Genomic DNA, 21,722 nt, shown 5'->3' with positions numbered 1-21,722 from the left:
TGGGAGTGCTCACTGGCATCTAAAGTATGTACTTCATAGGCTGACCTTTTCAGCACATTATTTATTTTTCAGGTGTGGATTCTGAATCTCACTTTAAATCATGCTAATGTAATTGAAATTTGAGTCCTGCTGTTACAAATAAGCACCAGCTGAGAACTCTCTCAATACACAAAATGAACTGCTAATTTGCACATTTTAGATTCAAACCCCTGACCAAATGACTCAGGGGAGCACAATTTTCAGTGACAATACTCACAATTTACAAATTAGTTTTGAAACTGAGTAGTTATCCCAACAGTGACAACCCAAGTGAAATCTGACATAATATTTCAATAAAGAAAAAGTGTAATTTCAATAACCTTTTGATATAAGAAAAAACATTTAGAAAAGGGAAAATACCTACCCACAGATTGTTTTCATAGTAGAAAGCATCAAGGAGCTTGACAATATTAGGATGATCACAGGATGCTAAAATATCAATCTCCACCATGTAATCCTCAAGTTCTTCTTCTGATTTAGTATCTATCACCTTTGCAGCAGCCAGAACTTTTGTCTCTTTGTTCTGAGCCTGTAAAAGAAAAAGCACAGCATACATATACATGAATTTCACCAGCAAACTGGCATCAGCAAAAAGATCCCACAAATAAACAACTGTCTCTCTCAACACTTTACAACCTCCTCCCTCTAGTTTCCTCCTCTACAAAAAGAGAACACCTACATATTAAAGACGAGACAAAATCTAGTAGAAAAAGGGTTTAATAACTTTTCTCAAGGCCATGAAACAATGAAAGACAAGAATGTATTTTTACATTCTTCAAACCATCAACAGCTTAGGATAATTGCTGCCTTACTAAGATGAAGTTTTGTGCTGCTCCTCAAACACCATCTATTAACATGTGGCAAGGAGCAGGAAGGAGCCTCTACCCTGTTTCTGCCCTTCTGACTCTCCCCACGTTGTGGCAGCACCGCTGCTCCCGAAGCCATGCAGAGAACCAGCTCCTCCCCCAGGAACCAGCATGTTGGCCCTCTCCTGCCAGGGGCTGAGTGCAAGCCCCCAGCTTCAAGAGCTGCCCAGCCATCACTGGTTTGTCCCTTTGCTCCAGCAGCCCGGGAGGAATCACACAGATGGGACTCACGGAAGGTGGGGCACTGCAAATGCTGCAAATGCAGCCCCTACTTCATTTACGTCTCACCTGCATACCAGGGATATGGACAACTACAGAACAAGTAAAACAAGCAAAGGGAAAACAAGACTTTGGGTATCCAAGGAAAAGATGAAGCATTTCTGCCATGCATTTAAATATTCTTTAGCTTTTTTCAAAAATAAGAAATGACAGACAAGTCAGGTGACTAACTTAAATAGCAAAACATGTCAGAAACCAGGAAATACTACTTATTAACAGAATACTGCTGAAACCTAATCACAAAAAAATACATACACTCCCTAATAATTCTCTTGTAAGTTATGCTTGGAGGAATGCTCACTTCCAAGCTTTAAAAAAGTAAGTGTATTTTTCTCAAGCCATCATAAAAACACTATTTTGTCAAGTAGTGACATTGCCAGTAGTTATCTCTGAATAAAGGAAGAGCAGGACCAAAGTCTACTTCACCCATTGTATGTGAAGACCACAGAGCAAAGTCCTACATTTACTCCACTGAGTTTTTGACATTCAAATTAAATTAAATGGAAAGGAGGGACACAGGCTCTCTCCAAAGCAGCAAGAGACAAGGACCCACAAGGGGAATAACAACTTGGGATGTGAAGCATCACAAGGTGGTTCAACCTGTCTCTGCTGGTGTGGATTTTACAGGGTCAAAAATTATTTGGGATGATCCCAAGACAGAACACAGCAAAAATCCTAAAACCTTAACTTAGTCACCTAATGACTTAATATCAGACAAAAGCTGATATCAGACAGCAAGTAAGAATTCTTAAGAAAAATTTTGAATTCATTACTTGCACAGCTATAAATAATTCTCTCAATGTGGCGAAAGATAATAAAATATTTAAAGATAAACATTTATATTAACATTCAGTAAAACAGCAGTAAGAGCAAAACACACTCATAAAGCATAGTCCCAGCTGATTCATCTCATGTTGAGGGTAAAGGTTTTCCATTACATTTCTTTTTATCTCAATATTCTTTCCAAAACAAAAAACAACCAAATCTTCCCAACCTCAATATTTGCCCTCCCATGTTTAACAACAAAGATAAGGAATCTGTATAACATAATTTGAAAACCAACTACTGAGAAGTCTTCCAACACACATTATAATAATAAAAAGGAAAAGGTCTGCTTAGTAATGCAAACAACATTTGTTTTGGTTTCATGCTTTGTAGCAAGAACGAAAGACCAACCTTCCTACTCTACAGCTGCAGTGTAAATTAAACACAAAAAGTGAAACAGATGTCTGACCACAACAGAATGACACTTGATAGCTTTACATGTGCAGAAAAACGGTTTTTAAAGCACCTTTCTAAAAACCTCAAATTTAACTCTAAAGGTACTTTTTTAAAGCATGCATGGCCACACACTCTTCACTGCACCCTCACAGATATCTAAAAAAATAAAGCTGAAATTAATTTTTACACAAATTTGCTTACAAACTACATAATGGCAATAATATTTTGTTCAAATAAAACCATCTACATCAGGTAACAGATGTTACTGCTTCCAGATTGTTTCACCTTTGAGCAAGAAAGGCCTTGCTAAGTTAGTGTGAATGGTTAATGCTCGGAAGTTTGCTGCATTTACAGCATATATTGCTTTTTTCTACTGACAGAACACTTTGTATTTTTATTTTTCCCAGATGCTTTTGCTTAAAGTAACTAGAAATCTACTTTAAGTAAGCTTCTATGATTTCTTCCTTGTGGCACCTCTATTAAAACACCTCATTACAAACCATGAGTTATTACAGAGACAGTGTGATTATTCTTATGAGCATCTTAACAATTATAAACAAAACAAATGTTTACCTTTGTTCTGACTTAAAATAGCAAAAATATTGTAGGTCTAGATACACTTTTTTCCAGCTCTTAAAAGAAAAAAGCTTTAGAATTAGCATATTTCCACTTGGTATTTCTGAGGACTAATGAAAAATTTTAAGTATACATCAAGTTACACCTGAAAAAAATTCTATCTTTTAAAGTTCTTTTTGAATAACGCATTAGTCATCTTCTCCCCACAATGCTCTATAAAAAAATACCCATCTATTTGATTTACTGTAAGTAACACGCTCTTTTGAACTGTGTAGGAAAGGATTTTACTGTTCATGCACAGGATTTATGAATCACTGTACTGTACAGTTAAAAAAAACCTCTTTGGATTAGGAGGAACAAAAAGCACTTGCAACTTTGTGTGGGCATGTTTGTTTTCTCTAAACTTGGGCTGAAGTCTTTCTTCTTTCACAAAACATTCTCTAAAGGTCAGAGCCAGAGCAAAAATGATTGTGTAGACACAGTCTTGATTTGCACATGGAAATTCTGCATTTGGGTACATCAACCCTTAAAGTCAACCTGCCATTTATATTACAGGATGTATTTTGAAAGAGCAGAACTTCTGAGTAGCTGTAGCCCAGCAGTTTCTTCCTGTGTTTTAGCTCTCAACTACTAATTCAATTTATTGCAAATGCTCTGCTTAAATACATTTGATTCTGCATCTATGATTAAGTGACTTAAACTTCAGTTCTATGCTAAGAAATACAAACTGGCATTTTCAATGGTTATGTGCAGACAAGGAAGAAAGGGGTAGAAGGATTCATTAAAAATTTGATCTTTTCAAAAGATACATACATAATGGATGAAAACCAAATTGGAATAACTCATTCCCTCAAGACCTGACTAATGCAAGATTACATGGATATTATTAACTGTTACATGCAACAACAACACACAATCTTTTCAGTAAAACTCCTACTTGGATTATGTATTGAAGGTTACTACAGCAAACATTTTAACTTAAGGAGAGAGAATGTACAAGGAAATAACCACCTGTATGTTACAGCATGGTTCTTGCAAGGAATGGCAGTCTCATCAGCAGTCAGTGCACAGAAAAACACACTAAATTCTAAGTTAAATACTTTGATAAAGATGGATTGCAGGCTTGTACAGAATAAATCATCTTAAAAATTACAACTTGCAAATGAATTTGTCTGAGCCTACATCCCTTACACTGGAATGGCAATATATATTTAATGCACAAAAGCATTGCAGATATCTGAAAATGTCTCAAGAAAGAAGAATAACCATTCCACACAAAACCAGGGCCTACAAGTATGTGAAATTAGTGACTCCTTCCTAACAATGCTGGAGTTTTGCATGGTATCATATAACTAAATGTAGGTTCTAGAGGCAGAAGCTTTGTGAGGAGAATGACAGCAGAATATTAAAAGGTAGTTTACTATCTGGGCACTAGGCCAAGAAGTTGCATATTCCCAGCCCTGGACAGCAGGGAGAGCAGAGCTACTGCTCCAGAGTAATAGGATTACAGCTCAGAGATAACACATAGCCTTTCATCTTCTGATGACCAATATGAAGTTTCAGCCTTGCTCGTGAGGAGCTGTTTCAGTTTCCTATTGCCAGCAAACATTTCCTTCCCAACTGTGCATCTCCTTTGCAATGCAGCTTTGAAAATTAAACAATATGTACAGCTGAAAAAAGTTAAATACATCCTTCACCTCTTGTTCAGCCAGCCAGGAACAAAGCTGAGATATAAGAGAAAATTGTTCATCACCTTTCCTCCTGATGCCTGATCTCTTGTGAGATGTTACATAACCCCACTGCATGTTTTGCAGGCAGCAAAACAAATCAATTAAGAAGCTTTTCCTTTCTGACTCATTATTCTCAACAAAACCGTATAGTCATAATGACGGATCATCAAAGTTGTCAAAAGGGGGAAAATACACACATCCCTATTCAGCAAAAGATGTTTTTCCCACATGAAAAGCTCCACTTTTGTGTGCAATTGGGATTGTCAGCTCTAGCTCCACATAAATTTTCTGGCAGTGCCTGGGTAATCAGTACTGAAAAGCTGGCCTTGTACAACACAAAGGCAGGAGCTGTTTCTCTGAGCTACCACAAAGCGGAGATTTCAATCTTTCTTAGAACATATGAATTAAGGAAAAAAACTGCTCTCATTTTAAATTTTAGCAGCCCTACCAAATAAAAATTTAAGTAGTAGTGTGGCCTACTGAAGCAACTACAGTGAAATTATGTTTTGTCTAAGTTTCCTATACCATATTTAACATTGCATGCTTTGAGACTAAAAAAATCCTGCATGATTGACCAGTACCAAGTGTTCAAACTTTTTTTCAAAAACATGGAAAGGTGTTCTCTATCAGTGAATTTTAGAAAAGAAGTCTACCTTACTCAGACAAAAGGAAGCATTAATTCTAATACTAAATGTTAAAAAATTTAATTAAAAGTAAAAATTTGAATTCAAGAGCAAATAGCTACTCTTGCAATATTAAAACACAATTTTACCAGTAAATCACAAATTCAGCCAATGAAGAAGACAGCAACTACCACAGATTTCTGGAAATTAAGATGAGCCAGTAATTTCAAAGTTGTTTTTTGTAAGAATCTTCACTGCATGATGTTTGAAAATGCAGTAGTAATAAATTTTTTTAAAGGAGATAATTTCAATTTTCTGTTTAATTATATATATAGTTGGCCCAAGGAATTAAAAAGCAGCTAACTTCAGTTGTACCTGCTGAAACTTGTTGAAATGATGGTTACAGAGGATCTATTCAAAAGATAATGAAAGGACAGTATCTCCCAAAGAAGATGATACACCCTTGAACTGCAGCTGATCAGCCAAATATTTTCCCAGCCTGCTCAATGTATCACAGCTACCCTACTATACAGTTTCTTCTACTTAAAAAGAAGTTAATTGAATTCAGTTTCCCTGTTTAATACCAGAGGGGGGGGGGGGGAAAACTGAAATAGAAATACAGATAAAAGTGCCTCTATTTCCTACAAGCAAAAGTATTCCTACCAAAGTGGAGGCCAGGGTTCAACCCCGCCTGCTGAAGCATCTTTATGATCCTGTGGTCTGGTGCTGCCTTTGTGGCTATGCTCGTTTGGGAGCTGTTTCCATGGCAACTTCACTCTTTTAACATTATCCTTGTACTTTGTACTTACTGTGGTTCTTCTGCTTCCTCCACAGTTGGTTTCTGAGGATTCCACAAGTTATTTTTGGGAGTGGTATGAAATATAATTTTCATGCTTAACCTCATGTTTCCCGCTAAGCATTCTCATTAATTCTGTGGTATTTTGTGTACTAGCTAAGCAGAGTTCACATCCTGATTGTACATGCTTTGTGCCACTGAAATTAGAAGGAATACTTATATTCATATTTTTGAAAAGTACATGAGTTGAACTTTGAAATTATTATTTTGCAAATATATGCAAAATAACTGAAACAATCCTTTAGAGTAAACTTAGTAGAGGAGAGGATACCAAATTTCAGTATAATTCTTATTTAAGCAAATACATTTAAAACACATAGTGAAAAATAAGGAAAAACTGGTAAATTCTGGCAAGAAGAAAACAGCTATGCTTTTCTATAATAACACATCTGATTTTCCCTTCTCATGCTCCATGATGGCTTTCATAAAAGCAATAGTGAAAACACAATGCTGACAACATTGGGAAAACATTTGTAACTAAAGCATTAGGTGGTATCAGAGGTGTATGTAAAAAGGAGTGGTATTTTTTCCCTACATTCAGTTATAATAATTGTACATCCTACTTGCTAAAGCAGCATTAAAACACACAATACTGCATTACAATCAACTCATAAACTTGAGAAGGGGAGGTGTGACAAATTGAGATTTATCCCCACAGTGCTAAGCTGCTTTGCCAGTATCTTTCCCCTGCAGAGGACAGTAACAGTTGCTGGCAGAGGTTCTCAGTTTTATCCAGCAACAATATCAGCCCCAAACTAACTTAAAACCTCCCAGGAAGACAGTAACACAGTGGATCTTCATCTTGGATTACAAACATTCTACAGTTACTTATTTGGTTTTGTGTCATTAGGAAAAAAATCCAACATAACACTTAATGCTTACCAATTTATTTTAGTGACTACAGCTTAAAATTGAGTCTATTCCAATAATAAACACACCTTTGTTCCAAATGATGTAATTAGGAGTGCTCCCAAGAAACAATATTATCAAGAACTAATTTTTAATCCAACCATAATTACTAACTTTAGCTGATCACTAGAATTAAGACAAACAAGTCAGAGTTGAAGCTGTTTACACACTGTTGTTTTATCAGAAAATTATCACACTGCCAGGTTGAGAATTTTACAATTTGTCTGAACATATGACTTAAAAAACCTCAAAGTCCTTCACCTTGGAAGTTTTTGTTATAATCTTGCTTCTAATCATTTAACATCTGTAACGAGCTTTAGTTCACTGGAGCTCAGAGCCAGCGTTACTCCTGCTAACCCCTTTTCCCAAGGAGACATTTGGAGCTGTAAAAGTTCCCTCTGGAGCCTTCTACAGACAGAGACACCACTGAGTCTTTTGGCTTCATGTAGCACCAAGTCATTTTGTTTACTCACACTCTGCAGACTAGTGTACATCCACAGATGTACAAGTATAGATCTAGTACACTCCTTTTCTTTTTTTCTGTCCATTATTTTTTTTTTTTTTCTTAATAGAGTGGCTCAGTCAATCCACAGTTCCTTGGAATTAAGTTACAAAACAAAACAGGGATCTGCTTTGCCCAGAGCTTTTTAGCCAGATCAGATGCAAGATGGCTACAGCTGTTTGCTGACCCAGCACAGCCATTCATTAAGGCAAAACAAGAAAAAAAACAGTGCATCTAACTTGAGCATGGAAAATTCTCTCCTGGCCAACTGGATATCAACAAGTCAACAAAATAATAAAGAAAAATTACAATTTCTTTGGGCTTTAAGAAGCCTTCAACAAAGGCCTTCTGACATGTTACTAGGGAAACTACATAGTCATAGAAATGCAATGTGGCATGGTTATTAAGTTAAAAAAAATTTGCTGTCAAAAAGGTAAATAATATTATTAAAAGCTCTCCATTTCATATAGCAGAAGGAAGGCATTAAAAGACGTACACTACAACAATTTATTTTATGTATTTATTGCAGAAAATGATGACCTATTACAGATGTAACTTAACTGTCATTTAAAGTGTAAACATCTTACTAGCTCAAGTATATGGCCAATTTGAGAAAAGGCTCTGTATAATTTGATACTGCAATGTGAGCCATATTTAAATTTCACAATAAGCACAGCTAAATAGCCAGAGGGGAAAGATTAAATTAAATGAGATGAATGAAGCATCATCACCCCTTTCCATTCTTTGCCTCCTAAAATGAACAACAAATGCAGAATACTTCATATGTTTTAAGAGAAAAATATAAACTATATAGGCAGTTTAAGATTCAGTGTTTCACAAAGAGATACAGTTGTAACAGAGGGTAAGGAAATGAAACGATACATGAATACCACACTGAAAGTGGCAACAGCTCTTGCAAAACTATCAAAGCATATATTCTGTTGCATCATGCATATCTAGTCTGTTAAAAAGAAACTTCCTCTATTTCTGAAGGAGTAAAAGAAAGAAGTAGGGTAGCTTCAGAAAGTTTTAACTAAAAAAGCTGCACATCATTATCCATCACTTTTAAGTAAAATCGTTACAGAAATTAATTTATTTTCTACTTATGGTATTAATATGTATTTAAAAATAAAATTTAGAACTCTTTAAAATTTAGAAGGGAGTCATTGGTTCCTTACATACACATCTCTTAGGCAATCTAACAGAAACCAACTGCAAGGACAGCAACAACAACAGAGAAATCAACAGTAAAGCCAATATCATTCAGCACTCTGTAACATAAGAAAGTTATTTTCAAGTCAGTCCTACCCTAATAAACTCTATTAATTATAAAATTCACTCTGCTGGTATATGTTATTTAATGCTAGGAGTCTATGACTTGCCCGTGGTTTCTCTTGTGTTCTAAATCCTGACCCTAAAGTTACACAGCACCTCAGAAGCACAAAAAGAAATTTCAAAAGGTGCCTCACAATTTAGATGAGCTGGCTGTCTTTGTGCTGCAAGTATGATATCTCAAAAGATGAGAAAGAGCCTTCTCAATAAACATTTGGTATTCCTTGACAACTGGCTATTCAAGTACCACAAAAATAGCATCCTGGCTTCTGTAAATGAACTTCATTCATATTCAACACAGTAGTGGAATATGCTGCTTTCTGATGCTGCCTTTCAGATTAACTGTTTGGTTTGTTGGGGTTTTTTTAATCCTTGAATTTAAACAACTAACCAATTACGAAAACTGACTACTCTGAGAAACTATATTAATGCAAATCCTATTACTTATCAGCAGATTTCAAAGGAAATTTTAATTTAGAAGCATGCTACTGATGATATTTTTCAAATTCTCATGTTTTATGCACTTGCTGTTTGACATTTTACTGATTAGTGTAATTTGTTCAGAATTTACCTAGAATGCTACTGATAAACATGAATGGCCATGGGAATAATTCCATTACTGGATAAAATTATTTTTTAAAAATCCAGATAAACACATCATGACAAAATTCAAATCTTTGAAAAGCTCAATGCACAAAACATGCAAAGGAAAATTTGCAACTAACAAACTTTTATCAACACAAGATTTTCATGTAACATTGGAACATTGTTCCTCCTTTGACAGAACTGCTGAGAGTTATGCTAACATCACACAATTAAGCACACAAGATGTTCAGGAGGAAGCACTGTTCTTGCCTCATAGCAGTGTGGCAATGTTACTTTTCATGGAATTATGGAAGCTTTATTTTGTCCATGCCCTCAAAAAGTGATGTTGCACAGCTCTTAGGAGGAGGTCTTGTTAAGGGAAAACCACTTCATCTCTTTATTCTTCTCCCTCTCGGTCTCATGTTTATTATTTTAATTTATTATTAGGCTAAAAGCTTTTTGAAGCAGAGGACTATCTTTTGTTGTATATTTGTACAGTGAGGGGGAATTAAGAATTCCATTCCATCAAAGCCACTTCTTGCTTCAAAACACCCTACTCACTCTGAAATTCAATTCAGTTTCTGTACTTTCTTTACACAGGGTAGATTCAGTGCCAAATAAGAAGTCTTATAAAGTTTCCAATCTTTTCTAGCAGTTATTGAGCACACCTAAAGTAGAAAAGAGAATTGACACTTGAATTAAAATCGGGATCGTAGGCTTATAGTTAATTTGCAGTTGAAGACATGCCTACATAAAATGCACCTAGGGTGGATATCAGTGGTGCTAAGGGGCAGAACCACTGGCTGATAAAAACACTGCCAGCATTTCCCACAAGTACCTTTTTATCAGTAGCTGCTAACAGCAAATGGCTCCTACAATAAGAACAAGTCTCCTTTTTCTTTTGTCCTGACAAAAATATGACATACCTTAACAAATCCAGAATATTAATATGCCACCCTGTGACAGCTATTGAAGCCAACACTGATGCTGTCCTGTCAATTTTCCCTTATATTAGCAGCGTCACTCGTCTGGCCCTCTCGTGAGCTGGTGAGGAGATTACATGGACAATCAGATTTGCATGGCTTAGTTCCTTGAACCAGATCAACACAGGCTTGGCAAGCACCAAGGGCTGTCACAAGGAAGGATGTGGGAAGGACAGTACACTGCCAGAACCCTGCCTTCATGGACCTGCACTGTCAGAAACTGTTGTGGAAAAGTCACGGTAAGACCCTGACACTCACCGTTCCAATGTCACTCCTGTACTTACTAAATCACTTTGGACAGCAGTGTCTTGTCAGTTAATATCACAGTTCACACTGTTTTAGTACTTTTCACGGATTCAGAATAATCTTCTTTATATTGCACTGGCTAAAAGTGAGGTCCTATGTCGGGCCACCAAGGGCCACAGATTTTCAACAGCATCAATAAACACTGAAACAGACACCACAAATAACAGAGGAAACATGAGCTCCGTTTTTATATTTCACTTTCAAGTGCTGATGCCAGTGTGTGGGTTGTTTGTTTTTGTTCAAATGCAACATGCAAAATCAACAGCCAGCTTACTGGGTTCTTAAGCTGGCTAGAACACCTGTATTTGCTACCAAGAGATAGTTCGAAATTCCTGATAGAGCCAAGAGCAAAGGAGACATTGTCAGGTACCCCAGCGATCTCACCAATAGGAAACACTTGTCAGTACTGTTTAAATGGTGATTTTTAAGCTTTCACACTTTCCTTTCCAGAGACAAATAGCAGACAGGTTACTTTTAAACTTGGTTAGTACATCTCCACTAATAGCAAAAACCAGTTGCAAAGAGTTAAATAGTGAAAAAGCTTGGCTTAACTCTGAAAGTATCCATTTCTCCACATTACTGGGACGGTTTGAGTTTGTTCTAGGGATAATTCCTGTTCAAATTATTCTGACTATAACTCCCCATCATGATCACAGCTCACAGTGTGCTGTAGCTGCACAGACCTGAGCTTCTGACCCTTGACTACCCAGCAAAAAAACTGTTTGCCTGAATGGTGAACTGAAAGACTTGTGGCATCCACAGAAGCTAAGCAAGTAAGAGAATGAAAAGGATGATCAAAATTATTAGAGGGTCAAGCAGCTGTCTTATAATAAGCAGATTAAAAAGGTTGGGCTTCTTCAATTCAAACAGGAAAAGCTGAAGGTGGGGCAGGAACATGACTGAACTTTACAAAATAAAAAAAGGCAGCATATGAATTGAATAAAGCCTGATTGAGACAATGGTTGTGAAGGAGATGAGGGTTAACTTTAAAATTAACATTTTAATTTTTGCTGAGGCACTCAACATTTTTCCATTAAGGTTTTACTGCCTTTTGATTACAAAGGTATTAACTCTTTTTCTGGTAAAATATTATTTAGAAACACAAGTGAGAAGTTTTCTTCTATAATGTGCAGTCTAGATATGTTAGCAAAAACCTTTGTTTTTACAGCATAAATCTGTTTCAGAAGAATCTTTAACTGGTAGATAAAGAAAGAATAAAATCCTGTGTAAAAATGTCTTGCCAAGTTACTACGCTACCATTGACAAAGTTACAGTAACTTTCCTCAGAACGCTTTCTGAACCACAGCAGTGACTAAACATTTCTAGAGACAAAACCCAGTTCCTTAAAGTCCTCCATAAACAAGGAAGTCTCAGATCTAAAACACCATTCAAAGGGAGATGAAGAAAGGAAAGGAACAGTCTTCTCCCACCTCCTTACTAAATTAGATGGATTAAAACCTAATTCTGCCTTAGGATGGGGATTCACCATTGCTTCCATACCAAGTAAACCAACTGTGATCTAGGCATGATTTCAGTTCTGGGGTAATGGTTCCCCTACAAAAAACTTCACTTTCTGTTCACCCACTAATTTTGAATAATGCATTATTGCAACTTCAGACAAATTTTTCCTGAAAATAATAAAGTTTATTTATTCACGATGGCATCCTTCGTTTTCAGTTTTTCTGAAACAACAAATTTCAGGATGGAAACTTCAATGTAACAGCCAGTTCTCTGTAGTAACAAGAGATTCAGCAAATTTTAAACACTAATCAATAAATTGATTTGACTATTGCAATACGGTCTTACTTTTTCACTTCTTCATGTTCTTCTCCACAGAAAATTAAGTAAAATTTGAAAATCATATGACAGAATAGCATGCCTCAAGCAGTCAGAATAGTTTTAAAGCTACATTTTGTGTGGAACTTGATTCAAGAATGAGTCTATGTTTGAGCAATTTCTTGCTCTAGGCTATAGGCAATCACCTAATTAGAAAATGGCTAAAAAATATAAACATGCACGGCAAAAGGGAAATACTTTGTGTCTCACTCATAGCTGCTTAGCTGTCTTACATTAACCTCCCTATATACACATATGCAATCCCACAAAATACTGAAAAATCCAGTCTTATTCCAAAATAGTTTTTAAAAGTTAAAAAACAAAACCAAAAAAACCCCAAGGACAAATCTATAACTTTAATATTGTAACTTGCTTTTACATACATTGAGAACTCCTTCAGGAAATGCCATATCCTCCTAAAACCAAGTATGGAAGTTTAAGCAGATGAACTTAACATTAAAAGAATCTTACATTACTGTTTTATTGCAATTTTTTTTTGCTTCAGGTAAATAATCTTCTGCTACATATACTTCATTTGGTTTGTGTCATGAATGTAGAGCATATTCAACAGAAAATCTGAAATGCCCACGGAAAATTAACATTTCCAGTAAAGGCTTCATTTTCTGTTGAAGTGTGAATACCATTACAAAGTGGTCTGAGGTAGCCTACTAGCTTTTATTGAATATTACTTAGACAGTTTTTATTGCCTGACATCCTTCAAACATATTCCACAAGCACTGGGTCTTCTTTCTCTCCAAAAAATTCCTTCCCATTTGTGAGTGGAGAAACTGTGTTTCCACATGAAGTATTTGAGATATATCTGAGACTTAAAATTTCTTTCAAGTATTCCATATTGTAATCATGTTATAAAGTCACTAAATATGAAAGGGTATTTTATATGGTTTTGGAGAAAAACTATATAACATCACTTTTTTTTTTACCCTGTGCTATTAAATCAATCTGCGTTCTGTGCTATTAATTCCATCTGCTTTGTTTTCTAACTGCAAATTTCATGGCTTTTCCATCACTAAACATAGAAAACTGGAACAATCCAAACAGTATCAAAAGAAAAGATAGCACAAGCATTGTAGTTGGGTAATTTGGCAGCTACTGTAAAGTAAGACAATAGGCAAAAGAGGTGAGACACTATGAATTTGTCAACTCTGTGTATACTCTGAATATAATTAAAGGTTATTGGGGAAGCACAAAGAAGCAAAGACTGAAAAAGTATTTATAAATGACACATCAGCCACCAGGGTCTCAAGGAATGTATTTAAAATCTCAAATCAGAGAGTTTAATTACAGACGCCTCTTGAACACAGACACAACTGTCATTGAAGGAAAATTATGTTTATAATCTTAGGAGATTCTCAAAACGTGGGTCATGGTCCATGAAACATGGAATTCATAACTGCATTCAATTTAAACAATGACAAAAAGTAAAAAGATATCCAAAACTGGGGATTGGGATAATTGCAAATGCAAACCAAACAAATTATTTCTAAGATACTGTTTACAGGGTGGGCAAAACTGAAATTTGAGTCATTACCAAATGAAAGTTTCCAAATATTGCTCTGCAACAGTGGAGTGTATTACTGCTTGGAGGATTGTAGTTCTGGAGGATCCTGCCAATGATTAATGTTGTCTACAAAACCATCAACAAATCCCAAAAACCAACAACCCCCCCCTCAAAACCCATAGCAAAATTATTTAATTAAAAGGACTGCATGTGATTTAAGATAGAAGAATTATTTCACCAAGTCAGAACAGCTTACAGAAGCTTCATTCTTCAATCTATTCGACTTGAAACAGACATATTTAGCTTATGCCTGAAATCTGAAGTTTTACTTTCCAGACAAGAAATCATAGTCCAAACAGTTACACAGTTAGCTAAGAAATATGATATATCAGTTGATATGAAAAAAAAAAAAATTAATAAACATTATTAAAATCAAATAATGATTTCCTATTTACTTAGGGTTTTAAACAGTTTACATAACTATGCTCACACCTTGGAAGAGATGACTGCCTTACCAAGAACTGATCATAAGCATTCTATAATTATCCTCCACAAACTTGTTTGTAGTTTCAGTTCCAAATGCAACAGACAGACAATACATTACTCATAAGTTAAGTATTGTGTTGCTGATTTTAAGCCAAGTGATGCAAATATGTCCAAAAAGTGAGAGAGTGTGCTATGCTCCTTTTGAATATCTCCTTGTTACAGACAAAAAGGAAAAGTTAGTAACAAGTGGCCATTTCATTCAAGAAAGTTATCTCAGTCTACAATTTACAGATGACTTTCTGGCACTACCATTTCCTCCCAAACTCAGCTGGAGTGACAATAGGAGTAAAGAGCTCTGTAAAGCTTTCCCCTTGACAGATGTCCCAGAGTTTAAAACAGCCATACTGCCTTTTCCTTATCTGGTATCTTCTAATCAGGCTAAAACTGCAATAGTGTGAAAATAAAGATAGCATTGTAGGGCAAGTCACCAAGCTGATCAGCAAGATTACAATGGTTTGCCTTCCACAAACTGTCATGCATCTTTTTTTCATCATTCACAGCAGACCTATCATACTCAGGCTACTTTTACAGAGATTACTGTTCATAGCAAGCTTTAAGTAAAGTTTTAGTTCTATTTAACTCAGACTAAATATTTAAAATTTCATATGGCACCTTATACATTACTCTCTTGAGAGTAAATCAACTCTCATATCTCCTCTATCTACTAATGCCTCAATGGCTAAACAAATATAGCACTTAAGAGAATATTATTAATTCAGATCTCCTAAGGGCAACTGCACCATTTTACTGCTCCAGTTTAATGAGAGGTCAACTTATACAGTCAATTATAAATGAAAATAAATTAGAAGAAAACATATTTGGTACAGTAAACAATTTTAATCAAAATTGCCAAGAGTTCTGCACCACCGATTCATTCAGCATTGAACTTCAATTTAGAACATTTTCACCTTATAGTTCTTTCCAGGTCTGGGCTCATGGCAGAGTCACACATGAAACCTGTTTGTGAAACACTGTTTGACTGGAAACTTTAAAATATGAATTTATCTTCTAACTAGTGCCAAACATGCAGGACTTCAGACAAACTCAAGCAACAGCATTCCACTGGAAACTACATGATTCACAAAGGAATGTCCAAAAAGTTTCAACAGCTCTACCAAATTCTTCTAAAGAATTAGTGGAACTAATGACACCACATAAGTAAAAAGATAAAGAGTAGAAAAAATAAAACCTATCTGTACATCAAGCTTAGATATTAAGTGGTCAAAATCTGTTCCTGGGATTCCTAGGTTACAGATGTAAAAGATATCCACCCCAGGAAGCAGCATGATACATTACTATCATCTGGATAACCTCAAGTTGAAATATCCAAATGCAGAACGATGTGCTGTAAGACCAAAGAAATTAAAAAGTATAAATTCTCCTTGCTCTGGCCTTAACTTGTTTATAGGTCAGACTAATTAATGCATTCTCTAGGATTAGAAAATAACTTCATATGATCGTGGTACACAAAAAAAGCACTTCTAAGCAGCTACCAGCAGTCAGTTCATATTTAAACATTAAAAGGAATTAAGAACACAAAATCATTAAATTATATAATTGGTCCACTCTTATTAAATCACTACTTAAAAATTCTATTTGTTTCTACCTGCTGTAGAAGACATTAAGGCAAAACCAAGCTGTCCTGTAAGTCATACAGGTACATTATAGATAAGATGGTTTCAAATACAGAAGCTTAACTTAAATGAAGTAACACCATTGAATTATTGGCCTTGAAGATACACTGCTGTCAAAAGTACCAGCCAGAGATGAGGTGGTACTGGCCACTACTGCCAACACAAGTAAATATGAACACTTAATGTAGTTATACTTTTCAGAAGATAATGCAATTGGGTAATGCTGTTCACTGTGATTATAGTTATCAGCTCACACAAAATTTCTTTTCTGAACCTAAAGAAAAACTGATTTTTTTTTAACCAAGCACCAATTAATTGCTCAGAGCTGGAAAACTTGTGCTAGTAACTTCATTTGAAGTTTTCATTTCATTTTCTGAACTCCTATGAGAATTTTGTACACACAATGCTTCCAATATCTTAGATTTAGTGTAATGAATGAGATCCTCTAAAGGGGACGAACACTCCAGTTCAAACAAAGAAGTATCAATGAAATTCAAAGCCAGACAAGTCCAAAGGATCCCTTAATAACAATTAAAATAGATATACACTATATACTATCTCTATATACACATACCATATAGAGATGCTCTGTCTTATATGTATAGTGCCACATATATTTTACCTCTATAGAATCTGTTCCCACAGAAGACTTAAAATTATTACACTTATGCAGATGGTACCCATATTAATCATGATCATGGCCAAAAGTACATTAATTTCTTGGAGGAGTATCCTCCAGTAAAGGGCTCAGAGATGACAAAAACTATGAAAATGCCTTTCTGCATTCTAAATCTTCTACATGAATGTACAATGTTCCTACTGCCAAAAGAGGCTGGCAAATTGTAACGAAATACAGGCCCAAGACTTGTTTTATTTCAAAAAGTTAACTGAGAAAGATAAACATCATTAATGAAAATGCAGTTATCTGTAGCAAGAAAGAGCCACAGATCACATCAGCATTTGAAAGGTCTGTTTTCACATCATTTGAACATTTACTTCTGGGAATTCAGAAAGTAGTTTAAAGCTGATGAAAATCATTAACACATTGATCTACCTTAAACAATATTTACAATGTGCATAGAATTGCGATTTGACACAATAGGGCACTAGAACACACAATACAGCAACATGATATAATAATGTAACTACTTTCTAAAGCAAACTGATTATAATTACAATAAGAGCCCATGTTCTCTCAGGGCACTTAACTTGATAAAATCAAGAGCAGATTCAGACTGTCCCTCTTGTGTTTTAGGGGTTGTGTCTGACTGTCAAATTTCAAAGTTGAAATCAGCCTCCAGTGCTAATATTATGCGTCTCCAGTGTCTGTCAGAACTCTAGCAGTCCACTCAGTAATTCTAAATAATCCATGAAAAGCACATAAAAGAGACTGGAAAAAAATTCTAACATCAGGAAACTCGAAATTCTCTTCAAGGGCCATCACCTGACACTGAAGTACCGCAAGGATCTATAAATTGTAAAAGGACAGAAAATCACACCATTATTCATTAGCCAAGAGAGAAAAGAAAAGCCTAAAAGTGGCCTCTTTGAAGAGCCTGAAAAGGGCCAGAATAAAGAGTCCTACATGGCTATAAACTTCTGCCATCAGTAATCTGCAATTACAGAGCTCCTCTCATCACAAGAGACTTGCAATAGCAGTTAAAACAGTATTTCTAAACATTACTAAGAAGTCTGTGCATACAAATGTATTAATTGTCAGAACTCAGAAAGCCTTAGAACACTGCAACAAACAACTTCAAAGGAAGTAAGTTCTTCTAGAAATTCAGCTAAGGTAATAAAAAAATAAGCAAGATCCTTGTACTTGATTGTAAAGAAGGGGAATGAATCACAAGTTTTCAATGCCCTTAAGACTTCTATACACAAAATTAATTTTCACTGGACAGCATTTTTAAGTAAATAATTTAATCAGCGAGGCTTCCCAGTTCTGTCAGAATCATTTAGTTGTTTTTGAGTTTTTATTTAAATATTTGACATTTTGTTCAGAAGATCAGTTGCACAACTAAACCAATTACCCCTCCATGGGAAATCATAGCATGTAACCAATCTAACCTACTTTTTAGAAATTCAAAGTATACAAAGACTTATTTATGTGGCAGTTCCATTTTAACATACATCTGCCAAAACGCTGTCACACACAGATCCTAAGATCTTAAACAAAGGCAAATGCACTTTTGGCAAATGTAACTGACACTAGGGTGATGGGGGATTGGCAAATAAAACAAAATCCATTACATGAAAACCCCAACCCCCACACTTCCATTACCTAAAGACAAAGTCTTCAAGCATTCTTGAGAGTTTTGTTCTGGCTTACAGTTTTGAATTCAAAATTTGAGAAGGAACTGAATGCCTATTCCTGCAGCTTCTCATTTGAGAAAGAACAACCTAACACACCTTTCCTGCTTTCCATGCTGTTTCTTGGGAAGCACACTCAGGTGTTGGAACACAAGTACAGTTTGTGTCTGTGTGTAAGCCTCCTTCTCAAACTAAATGGAAACAAAAAGAATGCTGATGAACACATGAAGTAATCTACTTCTTTTTATTAAATGAGAAGCTTTTTTCCAGGAATACCACCTGTTAATTCTTATAAAGGGCCAACTTCAACAAGCTGAGCAGAATAACCATGTGTAATTCTGCCTATGATCAATTTCAACAGTGAACTCTGTCATTTCAGTCAGAAATAAATCTCGAAGTGAAAAATTAAATCCAAGTGGAAAACATTCTCCTGTTTGTGTACAGAGTACACTGAAATACAGATTTTACCAGCTGCCTTGCTCAGACACCTTCCTCAACTACTACTGCTAATACAGACATGCCTACAGATGAAGTGAGAAGAGGCTCGAGGATGGGAGTGGAAGCACGTGGGGGAAAACACATTTAGCATTATATGTAAGGCATATATTCAGAAAATGGGAATCAAAGCTCCACTATGAAGCTCCGATTAAAACTTTAATATTCTGCAAGCGCTGTTAGAGATGTTATGTTTTTGTGGTGAGCAACTTTGGATGGAGCAACTTCAGGCATATTCACAGGCATTTAAAAAATAACCAGAACTCTAATCTTCAAAAATGACATGAGAACCACCATCTAGACTGTGTATTACACCAGCATCTAAATAAACTAGATGTTCTTAATATAGAACATTGACACAAATTCCTTGGGTGAAATGACCCCACCTAACATTCTGAACTTACTGAGGCACTTCTGCTCATATTTACAAACAGGTGATATCACCACAGGACAATAGAAACCCAAAATAATTTCTACCAAAAATAGCACAAGTTTCATGAGTACCCAGATCTCCTAAACTCTCAAATGCAGTACTCTAAATATAAATGTTTCTTGACCGAATTAGCTCTCAGAAACGCTGTAAATGCCATCCTCTCATGCTATTTTTTAAGCCCCCAGAACCTGCTCCAGAGCTTCAACTCATGTCAGTTGCCAATTCTCTCATGCTCATCCATTTTTTCCACGCCATCCATAAACCAAACATGAAGCATTAACACCCTTTTAGAAAGAAGCAACGTAGTTGAAGATTTTCCTGAAAGCTAAAGGCTTGTCAAACACTAGCAGGGTTGTATCTATGTCGTTATAGTCTACTTGGCTTGATAAATTCTAGATAAGCATCCTTAAAAACCCTACTTGTACCAGCGCACTTAAAGTTTTAAAGAGCAAACAACTGAGAGAAGTGAAGAGATCCAACACATGAATTCCGCCACACAGGGAAAGCCAAGAGAACACAGCTATTTAATTCAACTCCACACCGAACAAGATGGGAGAATGCCCATTAAAGCGACAACAGCCTGGCTCTGTACCCTACACATGAAGCACAGAAGTCAGTTTTACTGTTCATGGGTTCCTTCTATATAGGGGGGGGGAAAATAAAAAGTATGAACTTCGGATGCAGTCTTTGTAAGGTTAGGAACCATACTGCACACGAGTCCCAAGGAAACCCAAAACACAGAGAAGTGAGCAATCCAGCAGCGGGCAGGGTGGAGCAGAAGGCGGGACAATGACCTAATAGGTCTTTTCTATCTTTAGTTTCACGAGGCTCCGTGGCCGAGAGGCGCCGGGATCCCCCGCTCTGCCCCGGCCGCGTCCCCCCGCAGCGCTCGGCGCCCCAGCCAAGTTCTGCCCAACTCGGCGCTGCCAGCAGGAATCCCGAGCTGAGGGAACCGGCACACAGGGAGCCCGGGGCAGCGCTGCAGGCAGAGGCAACGCTCCCAGTCATCTCTCAGCTATGAGCAACACAAGCGATCCGCGCTGCCCGCCCTTACCTTGAACACTTTACCGAAAGCACCATCGCCCAGCTCTCCTATGATTTCCCAGAACTCCTCAGGGTTCAAATCCCTCTTGACGTGCTCGTATTGTTTCTTCTTCTTCTCGCCGCCCAGCTTGAAGATCTTACGAAAGTTGAAGAAGGACATTTTGGCTGCAGCCGAGGGATGTGGCGGGCGGGACGGGTGCCCCCTGTGCCCGCCGGGAGCACCTGGCGCGGGCGGCGATGCCGAACGCGATTCCCACGCGGAGAGCAAAGTCTTGGCGTCGCCTGGGAAGCGCCGTCACCGCCGGGCGCTGCGGGGAGACAACACCCCGCGATGCCCCGTGCGGGGCCGGGCTCGGCGCTGCTCTCCCCGACGGGCTCGGCGGTCCCTACTCGGCCGGGCCGGTCACCATCGCGGCAGCAACAAGTGCCGGGCTCCCTCCTCGGGACGGGCGGCGGCTGAGGCGGAGGGGTCACGGCTCCGCTGGGAGGGGGCAGCCGATGCGCGCCGGGCAGCGGGGAGCGGTCGCGTCCCGCCTCGCAGGACGGGGCGGATGCGGGGAGGGGCGGAGGCTGCCCCGCTCCAGGCTCCCGGCCGGTGTCCTCGCGCAGCGGAGTCCCGGCGTGGCACAGCGGCGGAAAATGACGCCTCGCTGCCGGCCTCTCTCCCACTCGCTCGCACCCTGGCCGTCTCGCGGAGCGGGGCCCGGGCGGCTCCGTTTCCTGCGGGGCGGCACCGGCGGCACCTCTGCCCGCTCCGCCCTCGCTCCCGCCCGCCGCCGGCGCGTGCGCCCCGCGCTCCCGCCCCCCTTCCCGCGCTCCCGGAACCGCCTCGCGCCCCTCCCGCCGCTCCGCCGCCGGCGCACGCGCGCGAGCGCGCGCCCCCGCCGCTCCCCCTTTCCCCCCGCGCGTGCGCACGCGCCGCACCGGGGGCACGCGCGGCCCTCCTCCGCCAACGGCTCGGACTCGGCACAGGCGAGGGGAAGAGGCGGGGCTTGGCCTGCCCACGTGACGCGGCCGCCGCGGCCTCAGCCAATAGGAGCGCGCGGAGCCTCCGAGCGGGTAAGTCGGTGTCGGGCTCAAGATGGAGGGGGGCCC

At 38.2% G+C, this 21,722-nt stretch overlaps 1 protein-coding gene across 3 annotated transcripts in view; it reads right to left on the bottom strand.

Moving 5' to 3' along the window:
- Positions 1 to 21,410, bottom strand: part of SLK (STE20 like kinase) — a 49,668-nt gene extending 28,258 nt beyond the window's left edge. For 2 of the 3 annotated variants that reach the window (XM_056494357.1, XM_056494359.1), the window contains exons 1-2: positions 20,638 to 21,410; positions 404 to 568 (exon numbers count right to left, since the gene is read on the bottom strand). In XM_056494357.1, coding sequence (XP_056350332.1) covers positions 404 to 568; positions 20,638 to 20,787 — 315 coding nt within the window. In that variant the 5' untranslated portion in view covers positions 20,788 to 21,410. The remainder of the gene's footprint in view (positions 1 to 403; positions 569 to 20,637) is intronic. The other variant, XM_056494358.1, reaches the window with a different exon arrangement.
- Positions 21,411 to 21,722: the final 312 nt, after the last annotated feature.

The sequence above is a fragment of the Oenanthe melanoleuca genome, chromosome 6, assembly GCF_029582105.1.
Source record: "Oenanthe melanoleuca isolate GR-GAL-2019-014 chromosome 6, OMel1.0, whole genome shotgun sequence".
Classification (NCBI taxonomy): Eukaryota; Metazoa; Chordata; class Aves; order Passeriformes; family Muscicapidae; genus Oenanthe; species Oenanthe melanoleuca.
This window is presented reverse-complemented; position numbering and strand designations above follow the sequence as displayed.